General features: G+C 43.7%; 1 protein-coding gene across 1 annotated transcript in view; it reads left to right on the forward strand.

The window, feature by feature from the left end:
- The window catches only part of GNA13 (G protein subunit alpha 13), a 30,313-nt gene extending 11,753 nt beyond the window's left edge, over window positions 1–18,560 (forward strand). The window contains exons 3-4 of the mRNA XM_063176016.1: window positions 8,371–8,421; window positions 13,541–18,560. Of these exons, the coding sequence (XP_063032086.1) occupies window positions 8,371–8,421; window positions 13,541–14,113 (624 nt within the window). The 3' untranslated portion in view covers window positions 14,114–18,560. The remainder of the gene's footprint in view (window positions 1–8,370; window positions 8,422–13,540) is intronic.
- Window positions 18,561–18,906: the final 346 nt, after the last annotated feature.

Below are 18,906 nucleotides of genomic sequence, written 5' to 3' on the forward strand. Positions count from 1 at the left end.
TGGTTGTCCCATGTGTTCCTCAACCTCTCTCTGACCTCCAGAAGGGGCTGAACAACCTGGAGTTTGCTTCCTATTTGATGGTGATCCTAAGGAAAACCATGGAATCACAGAATGCTTTGGGATGGAGGAACCTGAAAGCTCATCTTGTTCCTCTCCCAACCTTCCACTGTCCCAGGGTGCCCCAAGCTCTGTCCAGCCTGGCCTTGGACATTCCAGGGGTGGGCCAGCTGTGCCAGGACCTCACAGGGAAGAATTTCTTCACTCCAGGATTGATGCTGTGGACTCTGAGGGTTTTTAATTGTTGGAAGGAGTCTCAGCTGTCTCTAGAATATGTCACATCCTGGTTTCCAAGCACTCTTTCAGAATTAGAAATACAATAGCAGAATGCCTGGTGTGGAGAAATTGTAGTTTTGGAGGCTTTAGTGGAATGCTGTTGCCTACCTAAAAGCTGTGGTGACTTTGCATATTTTTGAGCAATTAAGAATTCAGCAATTAAATTCCACCAGGAGAGGGGAGGAATACCTAACTAAGAAAAGTGAAATGGATTTCTTCCCTCTTAGGAAAGTAATTGAAAACTGGAAGAGTTTGCTCTGTGGTATACTGGTATGCAAATTAACTTCTTTTTACAGTTCAATCATGTTTTAATTAATTTAATTGGAGTGGCATGGTATGTATGAAACTGTGTAAATGCTCTGCTGATGGGAGACAATCTGTGTGAGTTGTGAGTCTGGCACTTTGAAGGGAGAGCAGTGCTGGATGGGTGCTGGGAGGAGCAGCAGCTGATGCTGGAGCCTTGTTTGGAGTGTTTAATTGCAGGCTGGCTTGGTGACATCCTGCTGTCACTGTCAGGGCATGGCAGATGTCCCCAGCTTGCAGGTGCTGTCAGGGTGTCAGTGCAGGCCTCAGGTTGGCGTGCTCTGTCTCCCTCCATTTGTTATCCACATTTTGAGAATTATGGATTAATTGGATTACACTAAATAGGGGATAATAGATTAAAGGGATATTATTGGGTTAAACCCCTTCTTAAACCCCTTCACCTTTCTTTGTTAATGCTGTTATGCAAGATAAAAATGTCACTCATGAAATAAACTTGGGCTGACTCCTCTCTGGTGCTTTTGGAGGTGAGCACCCTCCAGCCAAAGTGATCCAGCTGTTGCTAACACAGATTCTGCTCTGCCACCAACAGGTTTTACAAAAGATGGCTTCTGTGAGTCAGGACTGGAACCTTTCCTGTTTTTAGGGCAGATACTGAGTTTGTGGGGCCAAACACGAGGCAGGTTTCACTTCTACCCCGCGTGACGCAGTTCTGATGGCTCCGAGAAGGCAAACCCAGCTCGAGCTGCACGCAGCAAGCACTGAAAAGGGGAAATGGGGCTGAGCTCTGAGAGCTGGGCTGAGCTGTGACGCATTTCTGATGGGGATTGATGAGCAGCAGCATTATTTTGTACTCAGCAACTGTGGCTGAACTCTCTGTTCTTGCAGAGAAACGGGAATTAATCCCAATGTGTTGAGTTTTATCTCTGGAAATGGGCAGATCAGGTTTAAGTGACTATTCAAATTGTGAACTGGAGAGAAAGAAGCTGGGAGATGTGAGATGTCTGGTCTTGACAGACACTGTCTGTGCTTCAGCCTCTAAGAGACACTGCTGCTGTGCTTCCCTGCCTGGAAGGTTCTGCTTGGTTACTTCAGCTTGTCCCTTCCTTCCCAGACACTCCAAATTCACAAAAACCAGTTTCCTTTTTGCTCTCAGATCAGTTAATGAACCACCACGACCCCAGCTTGTACTGCAGAGCCTGACCCAGCCCTTGTGAGGCTGCTCCATTCATGCTCCCACAGGCAGCAGTGCCATTTTCCACCAGTTTGCCCTTTGGTTTTGGGGAGTTTGGGGTTCATTTCTCATGGAACATTTGGCTGCTCTGCACATGGCCACAGTAATGCTCATGTGGGCTTAAATGGGGACTGCTGTGCTTTGGCCATAATTAACACTTAGAGAAAGGAAACCTCTCACAGGGAAGTGTGTTTTGTGTTAGTGCACACTCAGATATTTTGACCCCAATTTTCAAATATTTTGACCCCAATTTTCAATTTTGAAAGTAAATATACTACTGCTTACCTGGGCTTTTTCCCCCAAATACCTTCAGCATCATTATTAAAAATTAGTTATTGTATATACTTACTGTAAACTTCCTGAATGCTGCTAATACTGCTTGAAGAGTGAGTGTTAAATCAAGTATTAGAGCGTGGAGTGACAATTCAGAAATAAATTGTTGCCATCACTTTAGGAGAGACCAATGAAGTTGCTGGATTGCTGCTGTAAAACAGGGAAAGTATATTTTTCAAGTTTAGTTCCTTGAGTAAACAGGTTATAGGTAAGAATTGGGGAAGTTTTGTCCTAGTCTGTTGACTGGGGCTTCTTTAAAAGAGGAATCCTCTTCAGAAAGCACTGGGAGGAGTGACTGCAAAGAGAAATTGCAGAAACCTGAAAGCTGTGAAGGAACCAAGATTGTTTCATTGACCTCTGAGTGTGAGACCAGCAAGAGACCAAAGCAGCTCAGTGTCGTGACATGAGCCTTGGTTAAAGCTGCTCTAACAATCAAGGCAGTTGTGGATTTGAGCTCATTAGTGTAATTAGGATATGCATTCATGGCATAAATGGATCATCTGGAGCATCTCCCTCCTCTGTGCAGTGCTGAGGGTGTCCCTGTTTGGGTGGAGGAGGTTGTGCCCTGTGATCTCCCTTCCTCTGGGAATCTGCATTGATTGATTGGATGGAAATGCTTCTCCATTCATTATCCCTCTGTTTATTACTGTCATTTCAGGAGACATCTGCTAAACCTTCAGTGGCAGCACTATTGATTTGTACTCAGTCTTCTTTTAAATCAGCTTAGGGTGGGGTGCAAGGAAAAAAGGTTGCTACAGATTCTTTCCTTTGCCAAAATCCTCAGCTATGGATTTTCCTGGATTAAGCCCCTAACAGAAAAACACCCTGTACATAATGAAGTGTGTGCTGTAAGCATTGCTAGGGTGCTGAAAAATGCAGAATTTTCTGACTCTCTTTATGTCTCCATCATCTTCCTTCAAGCTGATTCTCCAGAGTTATGGATGGTTTGGTTTGCATATTTAGGCATGTACACACCAGCCTGAAAACACTGCAATTACCTGTTCTTATTCTAAACTAGGTTTGTAAAAAAGCTTTTTTTTTGGTGGTCTTCTTGTTTCTAGTGTTTTTGTAGGGTTTTAATTAAATAAAATAGGTAATATTTGTTTCTCTATTTCAAGAAATTCAAGTAAGGTCAGGAAGAGAAAATGTTTGGTGGTTCTTAGAGTTCTAACATAGAGCTACTAAGTTATATCTCCTATTTTCCTAAAGTATCACATTTATTATTTCAGACACTTAATAAGCCCTGTCATTTCAGTATGTTCCACTGAACTTGCAGCCAAACCTAGATGGTTTGATAAATTGTTTCTTTCTTTAAACCTTGTGATGACTAAATCTTTATTTGATGCTTTTTCTCTATCTCTTTTTTCTTTTTTAAGCAATTGCTAGTGGAAAAAATGCAGTGCCCCTGATCCCCTTGAAGAGCTAAAAAGCCATTTGGCTATGCTGAGGTTTCAACAAATCATATTTTGATTGCTGACATTGTTTTCATGGAAACCAAATAAATTGGTGCTTCCTGGGTTTAAAAGATGTGTTCATCTAGTGTATATTTCATGTAGGTTTTTTTTTTCTTCCCTCCCCAGAAATATTTTTGTGGTTACTTTGCTTTAGGCAGTAACCAGCCAGTGATCTCTGTGCTGTGTTTTGCTTAGAAAAGATACTTGCTCTGGTTTACTGCAGGTGACCACACCAGCAGGTGTTGGCCTACAGCTAAATATCACCTCTGCTTTGGAAAAAACATGAATTTGTAAAATATCTTAGTAAAAAGAATGAATTCTAGAACTGGAGATATTTCATTTAACAAGTAGTTAAATGCAGAGTTGTAGGGGAAGCTGTTGTGTCAGTCACCTTGACAGGAGTAAGATTTCAGATTTGTTGTACATGGATGATGAAGGGGCTTGGCTCTCTCAGGGAGCTTCACAGGAGGCACAGGCTGGTTTGACTCAAACCTTGCTGAAAATGGAATAGTTGACAGTTATGAATAAAGTTACTTAACAGTCAACTTCCTGTGGTTTACATGCATTTCTGAATCAGGAGGAGGCTGAAGGGCCACAGCTGAGACATGTGCATTCCATCTGAACAAAAAAGGGCATCTTTCTTAAGCTTCAAAAGGCACTGCTTAAAAATCCAATACCCTGATACAATTTACTAAAGTTTAACACTGTAACTCCAGAAGGCCTTTGGAGCTGATGTGTGGGGTGTTCATTCTGCTGAAGAAATTTGCTTTATTGCAGTACCTCAGTATCCATTTGAGATGTGTGCCCAGCCTGTGCTGGGTTTTGTCCTTGTGTTGGCATCTTTGGGCTGTACTTGAGGTGCAGGGGATGAGTTGGGCTCCATGGCATGGCTGGTTCCTGCAGTGTCACTGCAGCCTGCAGAGATTTGCATTTCCAAACTCTCAACTGTACAAATGACTTCAGAGGGTTCATCTGCATTTGAAAAAGAAAATTCACTTGGGACTGATGTGAGGCTGTCACACAGAGCCACGGAATGGTGTGCAGGGACACCTGCCACTATCCCAGCTTGCTCCAAGCCCTGTCCAGCCTGGCCTTGAACATTCCCAGGGCTGCAGCATCCACAGCTCTGGGCAACTTGTGCCAGTGCCACAGAATCCTCAGAGTAAAGAATTTCTTCCTAAAAACCAATCTAAACCTTCTTTCTGTCAGTGTGAACCCATTCCCCCTTGTCCTCTCACTCCAGACCCTTGTAAATAGTTTTTCCATCTTTCCTCTATGTTTCCTTCAGGTACTGAAGGCCACAGTCAGGTGACCCCAAAGTCTTCCCTTTTCCAGGCTGCACATTCCCAATTCTCTCAGCATTTCCTCGTAGGAGAGGTTCTCCATCTCTGTAATCAACTTGGTGGCCTCCTCTGGCCTCCTTCCAACAGGTCAAGGTCCTTCCTGTCCTGAGGACATCTCTGTATTTTTAGCTAATCTTTAAATTTCCGTCCTATGTACTCACTGAACGTGGGTGTGAGGACATCAGGAGTGTAATGGAGAACTGTGGGGGTTTTCATGGGGGCAGATCCTTCAGTTTTCTCATTTCTGTCTCGATTTTGCCCTTGGTGTGGCTCTTTTGTGGTGTGACACCACAGCCTGATTGCTGAGCAGCCTCGTGGCAGGGCTGGACATGGTGAGCCACACAGGCATTAGTGGCACGCAGTGGGGAAACCCAGTTTCTTTTTTCTAGTCATCTTGGGTAAACCAGAGAGTTTACAGTTTGTCAGAAAGGAAATTTTAGGTGACAGCTGTTGAACACAGCTATTTAAATCTGGTCACTGTCATGGATTTACTGAGTGGGATCTGGTTCTCTGTCTACCAAGAAAAAGCAGCCTGACACAGAAGCTGCCTTTGGGGCTGCTGTTGTGCAGGGTTGTGAATGGGACCTTTTCTAACTGATTTTTAAAAATAGATGGCATTAAAGCTTTCCTCAGTTGTTATGTGCTGAGTTTTTCAATGTGTTTCTCCTCATTATTGGATAAAATAAAAAACTTCACACTTTGGGAAGGGATTAAAGCTTGGCTGCTTTGTAATGCTGCCTCTTTGAAGCTCGTGTAAATGGGTCAGAACTCTCTGGTTCTCCAGTAGTGCATTCTGATAAAGATCTGGTCAGTGAGGCAGTTGGCTGTTCAGGAGTGTCTGCAGTTAGCAGAGCTCAGCCTGCTGATAGCAACGTGTCCAGGGCAGACAGAAAATTACCACTGGTCAGGGCCCTGGCTTGTGGCTGCAGTGGGATGGGAGAAGAGATGATGAGTTTGAAGCTGTTGTAGGTGTTTAATTGGTATGCAGGTAAAAAACAGTGAATGAACCACTTCTGTCCCTGGTTACAGGGCTGAGTCATGGCCACAGCACTTGCTGTCTGAACAGATTTTTGTGAGGGGAGAGCCCAAGCAGCTGAGCCCACGGTGTGGAGGAGGGAAGCTGGAATGTCTCAGCTTAATGAGCTGTGTTATGCTGGAACTGATGGATTTAATAGTTCAGTCTCTTCAGTTTCAGCCTGGCCACCTCGATGTCTGTGTCCATTGACTGACAGGTGACAGCCCAGAGGTGGAGCTGCCACCTCAGTGCTCCCTGGGTGACTTTGTGTTGGATGGGTGACTCTGGAGTGTTGCTGTCGCTGCAGGCCCGTGCGTTTTGCATTTGTGATTTCAGGAAATCCCCTCTTTTGGAAAGCTGCCTGTGGGGATGTTCTGTGACCTTTCCAGGCTGTGGTTTGCTTGTCTGCTCCAAGTGCTCTGTGCATTGCAGTAGCTGCAAGCCCTGGGACTTAAAGGACAGTGAGAGGTAGTAACTTCCACATTAACTGCAGAGTTAATGCTCCTTCAGGGAGCAGGTATTGCTGTAAGTTGTATAAAAAGCTGTCTGAGATTAAAATGCATGTTTGTATGCACACACACACAGTTCAGCCTCTGAGGCCCAGGTATTCCAGATTAAATACCTGCACTTGGTGAGTCTGCAGTCTGCCTGATTGGGACGTAGCCAGCCCTGTGGGGAAGGGAAGCTTGCCAGCTCCTATTGGCACCTAAAAAAGAAATTAAACCTGACCTTAAATTTTATTTTGCCTTAGTATTCAGCTACAGACAGTGGCTTTAGCACTTGGAAGGCCTGAATTCTGATCCTGTTACTCCTTCTTGGGAAGCTTGATGGATTCACGCAGCAGGGTTGTTTATTTTTCTGTGAAATATGAATGCTCTTCCCTGCATCCCTTCCTTAGAGGATTGAGGCTAGAACAGATGATGGAAAAGACACAATACTGCTGTCATTGCAAGCAGCTGCTGCTGTGTGCTGCTAAAATGGTGTTTTTGTCGCCCCAGAGAAAATCAGGACAGCTGAGGCAAACAGGAGGTAAAACAAGGCCCAGAGGTGTGTGGGGCTCTCTCCTGCAGGTGTGCCGAGCACGAGGCGTGTTCCAACCAGAGCCCCAGTTCTGCCTCATTAAACATTGATGTTCAAATTGCACACTTAAAGGTGTGGCATCTCCTCGGATTATGTAACTTATTTTAGTGCCTGGAAACCTTGCAGAGGTACCTTGCTGCTGTGTCTGCCAGAACCATTTTTGGCCTTCATTTACCCTGCACTGCCCAGGGTGGATGCTGAGATGGCACAGTTGAATAGTGAGGTTTGTATTCTCCGTAGATAGGCTTGCAGAGCTCAGATTGAAGTGAGGGGAGGTCATTATCAGGGTGTAGCTCCTGTCCTGAATCTCTTGTCTGGATTAGGTGTAGTCACCCCAGCCTCAGATGCTGTTTGATTTTCTCATTGAGAGAGCTCACTCAGAATTCCTGCTCTTCCACCTGCAGAATGAAAACACAGGTGGCTTCTTTTTTCTGCACTTACTGTAAAATGAGTAAGTTGCAGCTGGTAATGAAGAGTTTCCAGAAGGAAGCAGATTTTTGCTTCTGTGAGGATGCTGGGAACCTTCAAAAGGTGTTTTCCTCTGCAGTGAATTCCATCAGTACATTCCTATTGCAAGTGAACTCAGGTGCAGCAGTACCCGTGGCAGAATCCTCCTTAATCCCAGCACCCTGATGGAGTTCTGCGGGATTGACTGTGGCTCAGGTTTACCATGAAAAAACCTTTAGTTCTGCATTACTGGAGGGATTAAAAACTGCAGTTACCTTTGCCAGGACAGGGATGAGTTGAACCCAGGAGATAAACCTGGATTATAAATGTGATATCATGCACAGCAGCTCTGCTCATCACTCAGAGTAAGATGTTCTGGTCCAGCTTGGTGTGTGATGGGAAACTGCAGTAAAATGCTTTGTGTGTTGTGGTTTCTCATGCTGTGTTCTGCTCATCCCTGTGGCACTGCAGTAAAAATGAACTTTCTCTGGTGATTAATCCCTGCACCTGAATGCCTGTGTGTGCACACTCTGCTAAGCCTCAGAGGAATTGAATGTTTCTTTTCATAAGGAAGGTGTGGCTGCTTCATTGATGCTCCCTGTGGATAACACTTGGATTTATTTATCAAGTCTAAACTTGGAAAGAATGTGACTATTATAAATGTGCCTTTTATGCTTTTAAGCTTAAATATTAACTGCCCTAGGAATAAATCATCAGTTGTGTTCTTAGGATAGCTGCTTTTAAAAAGGGCAGTGATTAAAGCTTACAATGCTTAAATGTAGGTTTCTGATAAATTATCTGGACTTCAGAATGTAAACTCTTGGGATCAAGGATGTCTCTTATTTAAATAACTGTTTGATTTGTTTTTAGGGGGAATCTGTAAAGTATTTCTTGGACAACTTGGATAAACTTGGAGAACAAGTAAGTCCTTTTTTATTTTTCTTTCCAGTCTTGAGTTTGAAGCAGTCTTTGTGATCTCTGGGTTTTAAATAGATGAAATGTAATTAGTGCCTACTGCAATGACTTTATCTTTAGTTAACTCCGACTGTCGCATTATCTCAGCAGTTCATCACTGACATGTCAGAAACACAGGGCAATGCAAAGGCCAGGAGACTTTCTGGAAATAAACCATCTGTCAAAATCGAACAAAAAACAAGTTACAAAAGCTTGGCCAGGCAGGAGATTGTTAAAGTAGCTTTTCAAGACTAAATGGCATCTAAAAACTACTGGGTTTGGGGTTACATGTCCAGTTAGGAACTCTTGAGTTAACTCAGTCACAGGTCAGTGGTACCTTCCAGGAATATCTACTTTAACATAAACTCAGTAAAGAATAAAGTCTGTTTTTTCTGGAGAAAAACCTGAAATTTTTGTAGAAGACTTTTTTATAGAACTGTTAATTAGCACTTGCATAATGAAGGTGTCTGCAATCTAGAACTGATGAACATGTGGAAAAACTGCCTTTAAAACAGGAGTTTTAATATGATGCTTGAACTCTCTGGGGAGGCAGTTTCTCTATGGTCATTCCCAGCTGATGGTAACAAATGAAGGAATCCAAACCACTTCAGTGAAACCCTGTTACATCATGCTTAATTTCATTTTTGTTTTTAACAGATTAAATTTTAAGCCAGACTATTTTTCTGCTTTGAGCTATCATTGTTCTAATTAAAGCTCTGGTGATCAGTGTGTTTCCCAGATCTCTGGCTTGAGAGCTCCAGCACCTGGTCTCTGATTTTGGATTTGGTCTTGAGATATGAAACTTGCACTTAGGAGGGAACTGCATTGCTCTAATGAGCTGCTGAGCTCTCTGCCACTGGGGGATTTCTCATGGTCTTTGAATCCATTGCCTTTCACTTTCAAAGGGCTTGGAATTTTCCCCAGCAATACTGGATAAAGTTTTGCAGCTCCATTTCCAAGTTCTTAATGGAGGAACTTTGGTCCATTCTTTGATTAAAGTACGAAGCTTAGTCAGCAGTTGGGTTTTTAAATATTTTTATACATAAACACACAGCAGGTCTGATGTTCCTGTGGCAGTGCTGTGAATTACAGCTTTTCTGGCTTCAGGTTGGTGTTGAGAATCAGAGAGACTCCTCAGGATCTGCTGTTGTAAAAAATGTTAAATCCATGAGGAAAAAAGCACTAGCTAAGTTTTGTTAGTGAAAGATTTGATAGGTTCTTCTGGTTTATTCTTATCTATATGCAAGATTATCTAATAATTGTTTCCCCAAATTGTAAATAAAAGTATTTGTTCTTATCTGATGCAACTGGGCTGACTTGCAACTAAATTGCTTCTAAACACATAGATCTGCAATTCACGTGCCTCTTGCCAAAAGGGAGCTGATAACAGCACAGAGGGAAAAGAACTTAATGTTCAGATTTAATCAGATCAGCAGAATCAGAGTATCTGACAGGCAGACATGCGTGGGATCTCCTGGATTCCTTGTGTGTTGCTATTTCAACTGCCAGTGCAGACTCTGTGTATCCAAAATACCTCACAGAGAGACTTGGCTTTCCATCTTGTGATTGGATCTTAGTCATGCCTTAAATTGTAATTTGAGCTAGGCAAACAGTGATGTGATAGCCTAAAGAGCTGCTGATAACCAAAGGAACTCCTTTAGGAGAAGCAGACTGCAGTGAGTTTGAGGAAAGGAGATAGGAAAATCAGGAAGAAAGCACATGTTCCAAATCAGTATCAGTGTGAGGATGCTTGAGGGGAAGAAAACACTTATTGGCAATGGCAAAACATTGAAAGAACTTGGAAAATAACACTCAGTGCCATTCAAGGAAAATACTCACCTGGTGATGCATGCTCTCACACGTGGAGAATGGGATCAGCACTGAGACAGGGGCAAGCTGCTTGTGTTCCAAGGATCTGGGCATGAGGGAGAAAACATAAATGTCCTTCAGAAAGAGAATTAAAGTACTGGGAGAGTTCCTGAGAGTTGTTGTGTTTGGTCTCCTGTAGCCAGAGGGTGGCTGGATACCAGCACTGAACTCACAGAGCCCTCGTGTGCTGCCTGTTGGATCAGAGTAACCAATATCCAGATAAAACATGGAGAGGTTTGGGTTGAAGGGACCCTAAAGATACCCAGTTCCATGGCAGAATGTACAAGTAGAAAGCACTGGAAAGGATTTTCTCAAGTGTGGAAGGAATTTTCAATGAGTAATAGTACTCGAGAGGGAATTTGTCAGGAATTCTGGGGATAAGCTTCTTCTGGAAAGCTTTACTGAATAAACATTACAGGCCAACTCCCAGGAGAGTTTGCTTTGTGCCCTTGTTTCAATATTGAAGGTGCATGTGGTTTTGCCTATTATATTAGTTGGTTTTCTTTATTTACATAATTGTTAATTTCTGTCACTCATGAGCTTTCTTAAGAGACTTGTTGCTTTTGTTCTGAGAAGCTGAGACAAACTTCCTGAAAAACAACAGAATATCCATTCCCATTTGGAAGCTGGAATGAGTGCTGAACCTGTGACACTCCTGCCTGCATGTTGACAGTCAGCTTTGCTCAAAATCCCTTCACCTGCGCCCAGTGACATTTCATACACTCCCTGCACTGCTTTGCTGGTTGTTCTCCTCTCTCTAATTTCAGTAGAAAAGACCCAAGATGCATTTAACAAAGGGAAAAGTCTTATCACCTTTACAGTTGTCCATTAATCACACAAGGGGGTGACAGCAGCTCTTCTGGTCAGTTTGGAGGGAGCTTGATGTTGCTTTAGGAGTTCTCCTCCCCCCAGATTTGGGTGCTGTGGGGTTTGGCTGTGTGCAGTGCTGCAGCAAAGGCTGCAGGGTGGGGAGCCTGTGTGTGCTTCAGAGCTGCTTTGTGATTTGTGCCACGATAAAAATCAGTGCCTGAGTCACGGGCAGCTCGGGAAGAGGAACCCAGAGTTCACACAACGCCCTCTCTCTCTGGTTTCACTTTGGAACTTACAGGGTAAAGCAAAGTCATCCTTGAAGTTTTGAAATGTTGCGCTCAGTTCATGATTTTTAAGTTTTATTTTTGTGGTTTGAGCTTGCCCAGCTGCCTTAAACTTTGGATACAGCTACTGGAATAGCCATGGTGCTGTGTGCCTGTTCCCCCACCCAGCTGACTGCTTGAATCAGACTTTCTGAACCTTGCTCTTACATGTTTTTATAAAAGCTCCAAGTGTGGGAACTGGCACTGTCAAAGGAAGATTATAGATCATTCACTTTTTAACAAGAGACTGAAATTGCAAAACCTAAATTGAGCTCTCTGAAAGGGTGAGAAATGCTGGGAAAATATGAGGAAGAGTTTCCATAACAAGTGAACAACAAGGTTTTAAAGTCCAGCACAGGCAGCTGTGGTAGAAATGCACTTTGCAGATAACAGAAAGACTTGGGCCAGAGACCAAAGTGTAATTCTAGGAATGAATTGAGAGTTGAATTCATGCTATCCAAAGCTGATTAATAAGAATTCCTCTTCATTTGCATGCATTGATGATGTTAATATAACAATAAAAAAAAATTAGTCTCATTAATGCCTCTTAAATTCTGGGGAGAGGTGGGCTGGAGAACTTGAGGATACAGCTGTCTGTGCCCCCCCAGGAAAGAACTGTCCCCAGCTCTCAGTTTCTGCCCCTGTTCTACTCACTGCACAGTAAATTTTGGGCAAAGCCAGGCAGAGTGAGCTCACCAGTGTGCACTGATCCAGCAGGATGCAAAGATGCATGGCACAAACACAGGAAGTTGCTTAGGTTTTAGTTTTCAGTCATAATTGATTGCTTCAAAGTTGTTTAGTGGAGCAGCTGGTTTGTTTCTGCAAGTAGTCATGGGAGGAATAGAGAACCCACAGCTGGCATGGGATATCCATCCCATAGTTACTGGTTTGAGAAAACTGGTTTAGAACCCATTGTGGGAAGGGAATGAAGGAGGCATGAAGTGAAACAGAATGAGGGAAACTGGCAGGAGGAATTGCTGGTTCACATTTGAGGTTGCTTATGGATCCTTGTCACGTGGCAAAGGGAAAGCTTGAGTTCTTTGGGGTACATGTTCTGGTTTAATATTGGGTGTATTTCCTGCTTTGACCTCCAGCTCTTTCCCAAAAGCATGGAAAACCATGTTCTGGTTTAATATTGGGTGTGTTTCTTAGCATGGAAATCCACATCCACGTCTTTATTGCAAACCTGGTCCTGTTCAATGCAAGCTGCTCTCCCCACTGCAGCTCAGCTGTGCCCATTCCCATTTTCATATCCTAATCCCAAAATTATTGGCAACCACCATTGTGGGAAGGGAATGAAGGAAGCATGAAGTGAAACAGAATGAGGGAGACTGGCAGGAGGAATTGCTGGTTCACCTTTGAGGTTGGTTATGGATCCTCGTCATGTGGGAAAACTGAAGTTCTTTGGGGTACATGTTCTGGTTTAATATTGGATGTATTTCCTGCTTTGACCTGCAGCTCTTTCCCAAAAGCATGGAAAACCATGTTCTGGTTTAATATTGGCTGTGTTTCTTAGCATGGAAATCCACATCCATGTCTTTATTGCAAACCTCATCCTGTTCCCATGCAAGCTGCTCTCCCCACTGCAGCTCAGCTGTGCCCATTCCCATTCTCATATCCTAATCCCAAAATTATTGGCAACCACCATTGTGGGAAGGGAATGAAGGAAGCATGAAGTGAAACAGAATGAGGGAGACTGGCAGGAGGAATTGCTGGTTCACCTTTGAGGTTGGTTATGGATCCTCGTCATGTGGGAAAACTGAAGCTCTTTGGGGTACATGTTCTGGTTTAATATTGGATGTATTTCCTGCTTTGACCTCCAGCTCTTTCCCAAAAGCATGGAAAACCATGTTCTGGTTTAATATTGGGTGTATTTCCTGCTTTGACCTGCAGCTCTTTCCCAAAAGCATGGAAAACCATGTTCTGGTTTAATATTGGCTGTGTTTCTTAGCATGGAAATCCACATCCATGTCTTTATTGCAAACCTCATCCTGATCCCATGCAAGCTGCTCTCCCCACTGCAGCTCAGCTGTGCCCATACCCATTACCACATCCTAATCACAAAACTCTCCTTATTTTTCTAGGATTACCTTCCCTCACAGCAAGACATCCTGCTGGCACGGAGGCCCACCAAGGGGATTCACGAGTACGACTTTGAAATCAAAAATGTCCCTTTCAAGATGGTCGACGTGGGCGGCCAGAGGTCGGAGCGGAAGCGATGGTTCGAGTGCTTTGACAGTGTCACATCCATTTTGTTCCTGGTGTCCTCCAGTGAGTTTGACCAAGTGCTGATGGAGGACAGACAGACGAATCGCCTGACGGAGTCCCTGAACATTTTTGAAACGATAGTCAACAACCGGGTGTTCAGCAACGTCTCCATCATCCTCTTCTTGAACAAAACGGACTTGCTTGAGGAAAAAGTACAGAAAGTCAGCATCAAAGACTATTTCCCGGAGTTTGAAGGGGATCCCCACTGCTTAACAGATGTCCAGAAATTCCTGGTGGATTGTTTTCGCACGAAACGCCGGGACCAGCAGCAGAAGCCGCTGTACCACCACTTCACCACTGCCATTAACACAGAGAACATCCGGCTAGTGTTCCGTGACGTTAAAGATACCATCCTGCACGACAACCTCAAGCAGCTGATGCTACAGTGATGTGCAAAAAGACTGCTTTGTTTCAGTAACTCTTGTGTGTTTTTTTTTTTAACTAGAAGTTTACAGCAGGAGTAGAGAAATCCAGATCCTGTCAGACTTCTTGATATGTGGCTGAAAGCTGCTGCTGAACACATTATTGCCAATTTCTGCAGAAATTCAGGCTTAATCTCTTCCAGTGTAGCTTCAAGTTGACTCAAGTTGTAATTTTATAGCAGACCTATGTCTAAGTTACCTGTAAAGTGGTAAATTTGACCTTTTACCAACATGTGTATTATCCTAGAAAATCCAGAATTCCAAGTTGACACGTCAATGAAATTGTTGCAATTATTAACTGTGGCAGTAATTTAAGGTGGGGGGGAAGAGAGAGAGAAACTTCTCACATCTGATTTCATTGTGAAGACTGTGATACCATAGCTGACTTATGATTTCTCAGGTCTGTTTTTGGTTAGAAATCCCATCAGATCCCTTGCTGGAATCATCTCTTTGCAGCCCGTTCCTGGGTGTAGCCTACTTCCTGCTTAAGTATAAACCATGGCATTGGGATGGAGTAGGAGATGCTTCAAAAATATGGAAAATCAGGAGTTTCAGACATATCAGGAAGTGCTGAGTGCAGTGATGAGGGATTCCTGGTTGGCACAGTACACAGATTCACTCCAGAGGTGTCCTGGAGCCATGGCAAAGCACAGAGCACTCTGATCAATCCTCTTGGCATGCTGATGTGGGAAGGGGGGAGCAAGCCCAGCTTGTGTTTTTTACCTTCCCTGAGCAGATGTTCCCTGTGGGTCACCTGTTCTGGAAGCTCTTTACCTTAGCACTGCTTTATTTGAACTCCCCGCCTCCTTGCCAGGTGCCTCTCTGAGTCAGGAGCATTTGCTGATGGAGAGAAGGACTTGCAAACCTAAGTGCCTCCTTGTGTTCTGTCCTCCTCTGGCATTTCCAGTGGCCTTACCAATTCCCAGCAGAGGCCTTGTGTAGCTGACACCGTGCAGATGAATGTTTTCTTCTGAAAAAATGAAAAACCTTGTCCCAGCAGAATGTGCTTGAGCTGATGAGGCTCTTTCTGAGACTTTCCAGTTGGGTCTAAGCAATCCTAAGTGTACTTGAGCCAAATAATGTTGCACAGCATCTTCCAGAGTGCTGCTTGTGACTGTTTTACCCAAAGTCCTTTTGCAGTTTTGTTTCATTTCTTAGGGGGAGTTGGTAGCATTGCCATGTGATTAAAATAAGAAATTATAATAATAATGATGATGATGATGATGAAAAATAATGAAAATGAAGCAATCCTGATGTACCCCACAGCACACTGCAAAAAGAGAGTGAGATTGTGATAGATAAATCAGTGTCCCTACCACGATTCCCCCAGGCTGGAGGTGTGTGGGCAGCTCAGCTGCCACTCTGCCCCTGGAATTGGCCAGTTCCTGTGGATCATGCTGGTGGCCAATCCTTGAGTATTTCTTTATTGTCATCCCACGAGCCAGGGGTGACATGGTGGTGTCACTGCTGGGAGCAGTGGCCCTGCCAGGACATAGGAAAGCTGCCTGACTCCTGAACTTGGCCTGTACTTACTGTGAGTGTAAGGTGCATTGACATCTCTGTACCTCCTTCTCCTGGCAGCAGAAGGGGAATTGTGTATTTTGATTTAGTTAGGTGCTTTGAAAGACCTCTATTTTTTTATATCATCCAGTGAATAGTCATAGGTTAGTCTGTGATTCTGGCCATCAGGCACTGTTTGGGGAGGAAAGAATTTCTGAAAAGAGCTTGGGAGAAGTCACAGTGCAGAATCTAAACATAATCCTAAAGTCTGGATGCAGCACTGATGTCAGGAGGGTTAAAAGAATCTTGGATGGGGATATTTAATGGAGATTTTGCCTCTACTGGACATGGATTATTTCTGATTTGGTTATATGTGAGCAATTCAGGAAGGAGAATGAAGCAGAGACCTCAGGAAAGGCTGGTGAGGCTCTTTCAAGGACTGAGCAGCACACCTGTCATGGGAGCAGAAGTTCTCCTTTGGGCTGTAAATGCTCCAAGAACAGACACAAACCTCTGGTGCCCTCCAGGTCCAGTCTTGGAAAGCAGAAAACAAATTCCTGCCCTTGGTTGTCACCAGGAGGAGGAGCTGGGTTGGTTTCTCCTTGGCTGACAGGTGTCTGGACAAGTGTCTTTTCAAAACAAATATTTACATCTGATTCAAGCAGTTGGTTTGGAGAGGTCTGCAGTTGGTGCTTTGGAGGGTGTCAGAGCAGATGATTGCAGAAAAGCCTGAAGGCTGGTAGTGGGTGACAGGGTGAGTAGCAGGGATTTATCTGAACTAATTTATGTGAAGTATTGATGAATTTTTTGTCAATGGAAGCTGTTAATTTACTGAGGATCCTCAAAGCTGATGGCAGTGTGAGGATGCAGCCAGGGTCACCAAGGCTCTGGGCACTTCTGGCCTTGGCTAAGGTGGGGGAAATGCCCAAAACCCCACAAAAATCCCTGTTGTGACCCCTGTTCCAGATCTCCCTCCCTGTGAGCCCCAGGGCTGTGGGAGAGCAGGGGGGACCCAGTGCTGGGTCACTTGTAGCCCTGGTGGATAAAGCACTCTGTGAACAATCTCAGGCAGAAATGAATTGTTTAATGAAATAACTGAGCCCAGTCACTCGGGTTTGCCACTCCCAGTGCTGACAGGATGAGGGAATGCACCTGGATGTTTGTTTACATGGTTCCTGTGTTCCCCTGCAGCCAAAACCCCAAATCTGCACCCTTGTCCATCCTCAGGCTCGCTCTTCATGGCCTCCCTGAGTGAAGCACACCTTGGGCTGTTGTATTTCCTGGTAGATTTATTCCTGCATCTCATTTTTTTATTGCAGGGTATAAATCTGGTGCAAAAGCTGAAAGGTGGATGCTCTGAGCAGGCTGAGTTTTGTCCTGGAACAACCAGAATTGCAGTTTGCTGGTGGGAGTGAAGCTTCCTCATGGAAACCAGTCTGTGGTACAAGGTTGGGATGTATTCCTAGTGAAGGTGGGAGAGCAGATAGAAAGTGAAATGTCCCAGAAAATCAAGATTCCCAAAATTCTTGAGTTCTCTTTGCTGGAGTGAGCTGTGTTCTAAAGATCACTGACCCTATGGAGATAAACCACTGTCCTGTACAAGCTGTACTTGAAGGTGAAATTGGTGTTTGAGCAACTGTTCCCTGCTGCAGAGTGTTCAGCTGAGATCATTGATACCTGAAAACTGTGGCTGCTCATCAGGGCTTTAACAATGTTACTCTTTTTTTATATATATTGTATGTGGGAGCATAAGCCATCAGTTTGTGTGAAACTTCAGCTTTCTCTAGAATAACTGCTCTTAAAAAAAAAAAATCAAATTGATCTCAAAGGTGTTTATGGAGCTTGTTTGTGAGTAGCTTTAAATTCAGCATTATCCAGCAATGATGGAGTGGGTGGGTGGTGGATCTGAGCTGTCCCCCATGCCCCAGAACACCCCTGGTTGTTCTTCTTGCAGAATATTCATTGCCATTTTCCAGCCACACTCCTGTTCCACATCCTGGGGGTTCCTGGTGGATCTGAGCTGTCCCCCATGCCCCAGAACACCCCTGGCAGTTCTCTTACAGAGATTGCAGAAGGTTCATTTCCATTTTCCACTCCTCTTTCAGATCCTGCGGGTTCCTGGTGGATCTGAGCTGTCCTCCATGCCCCAGAACATCCCTGATTGTTCTTGCAGAATATTCATTTCCATTTTCCACTCCTCTTTCACATCCTGGGGGTTCCTGGTGGATCTGAGCTGTCCCCCATGCCCCAGAACATCCCTGATTGTTCTTGCAGAATATTCATTTCCATTTTCCAGCCCCACTCCTGTTCCACGCCCTGGGGAAGTCTCCTGCAAATGGTTCACCAGTTCACTTTACAGGTCTTGTCTCTCTGATGGTACCATAATGTAGTTTTTAATTACACAGCATTGCAATACAGTGCCATTTTGCAATTTCTTTGCGTTGTACTTGAAGATAAGTTGAATTGCAGACTATTTAAAACTGCTTTCCTGCGCTTTCAGTAGCAGTGAGAGCTTACCTTATGTGAAGCCTTTATGTAAAAATATATTTTATAACAACCTCATAGATCTTTAACAAAACCAAGATTTGTATTAGCTTTGTATAAATGTTTGTGGCTTACAATTTTATATGTTTAACTTTTTATAAACTTTCCAGGGACTACTTTTTATTGTAAATTTTTTTTTTCCTCTCCTCGCTTTTGTTTAAGATTGGCAATAAATTATTTCTAAGGGAGATCTTAGAAGAAAAAGCATCACTTCTTTTTTATAAAATGGTTAAATCAATTCATAGTTTCAAACCTCTTACACTTGCTTGTACATTGCTCTGTACATACTCTCCAAAAGTGTTGCCTTTCAGCTATTAATATTTGCCTTGTGTACAAAAGTACTGACGATGAATAAACATATACAGCCTCATGTTGGTGTGATGAAATCCTTTTTTCTGTTTATTAACCAGCACAGGCAGCCAGCTGATTCTTTTTGTTGGTTGGCAGAGCTTGGGTGATTTGCTCCTGCAAACACATCTTGTGTTTCAAATAAAATATGGCACAGAGTCAAACAAACTGTGCTCACAAGGCTCCTCCAGGTTCTGCTCAGCCTTGTCCCCAGCAGGGAGGCTCCAGGAATTGCTGACTTGCACTTGACAGCCACTTCTGTGCTCAATATTTAAAATATTGATGGCACTTGGGTGTGTTCTGCGACAAAGCTCTATGAATTATGGATCTTGATATAGCAGAGTTGATTTTTTTTTTTTTTTTTAGCT

Source organism: Melospiza melodia, chromosome 24 (genome assembly GCF_035770615.1).
Source record: "Melospiza melodia melodia isolate bMelMel2 chromosome 24, bMelMel2.pri, whole genome shotgun sequence".
NCBI lineage: Eukaryota > Metazoa > Chordata > Aves > Passeriformes > Passerellidae > Melospiza > Melospiza melodia.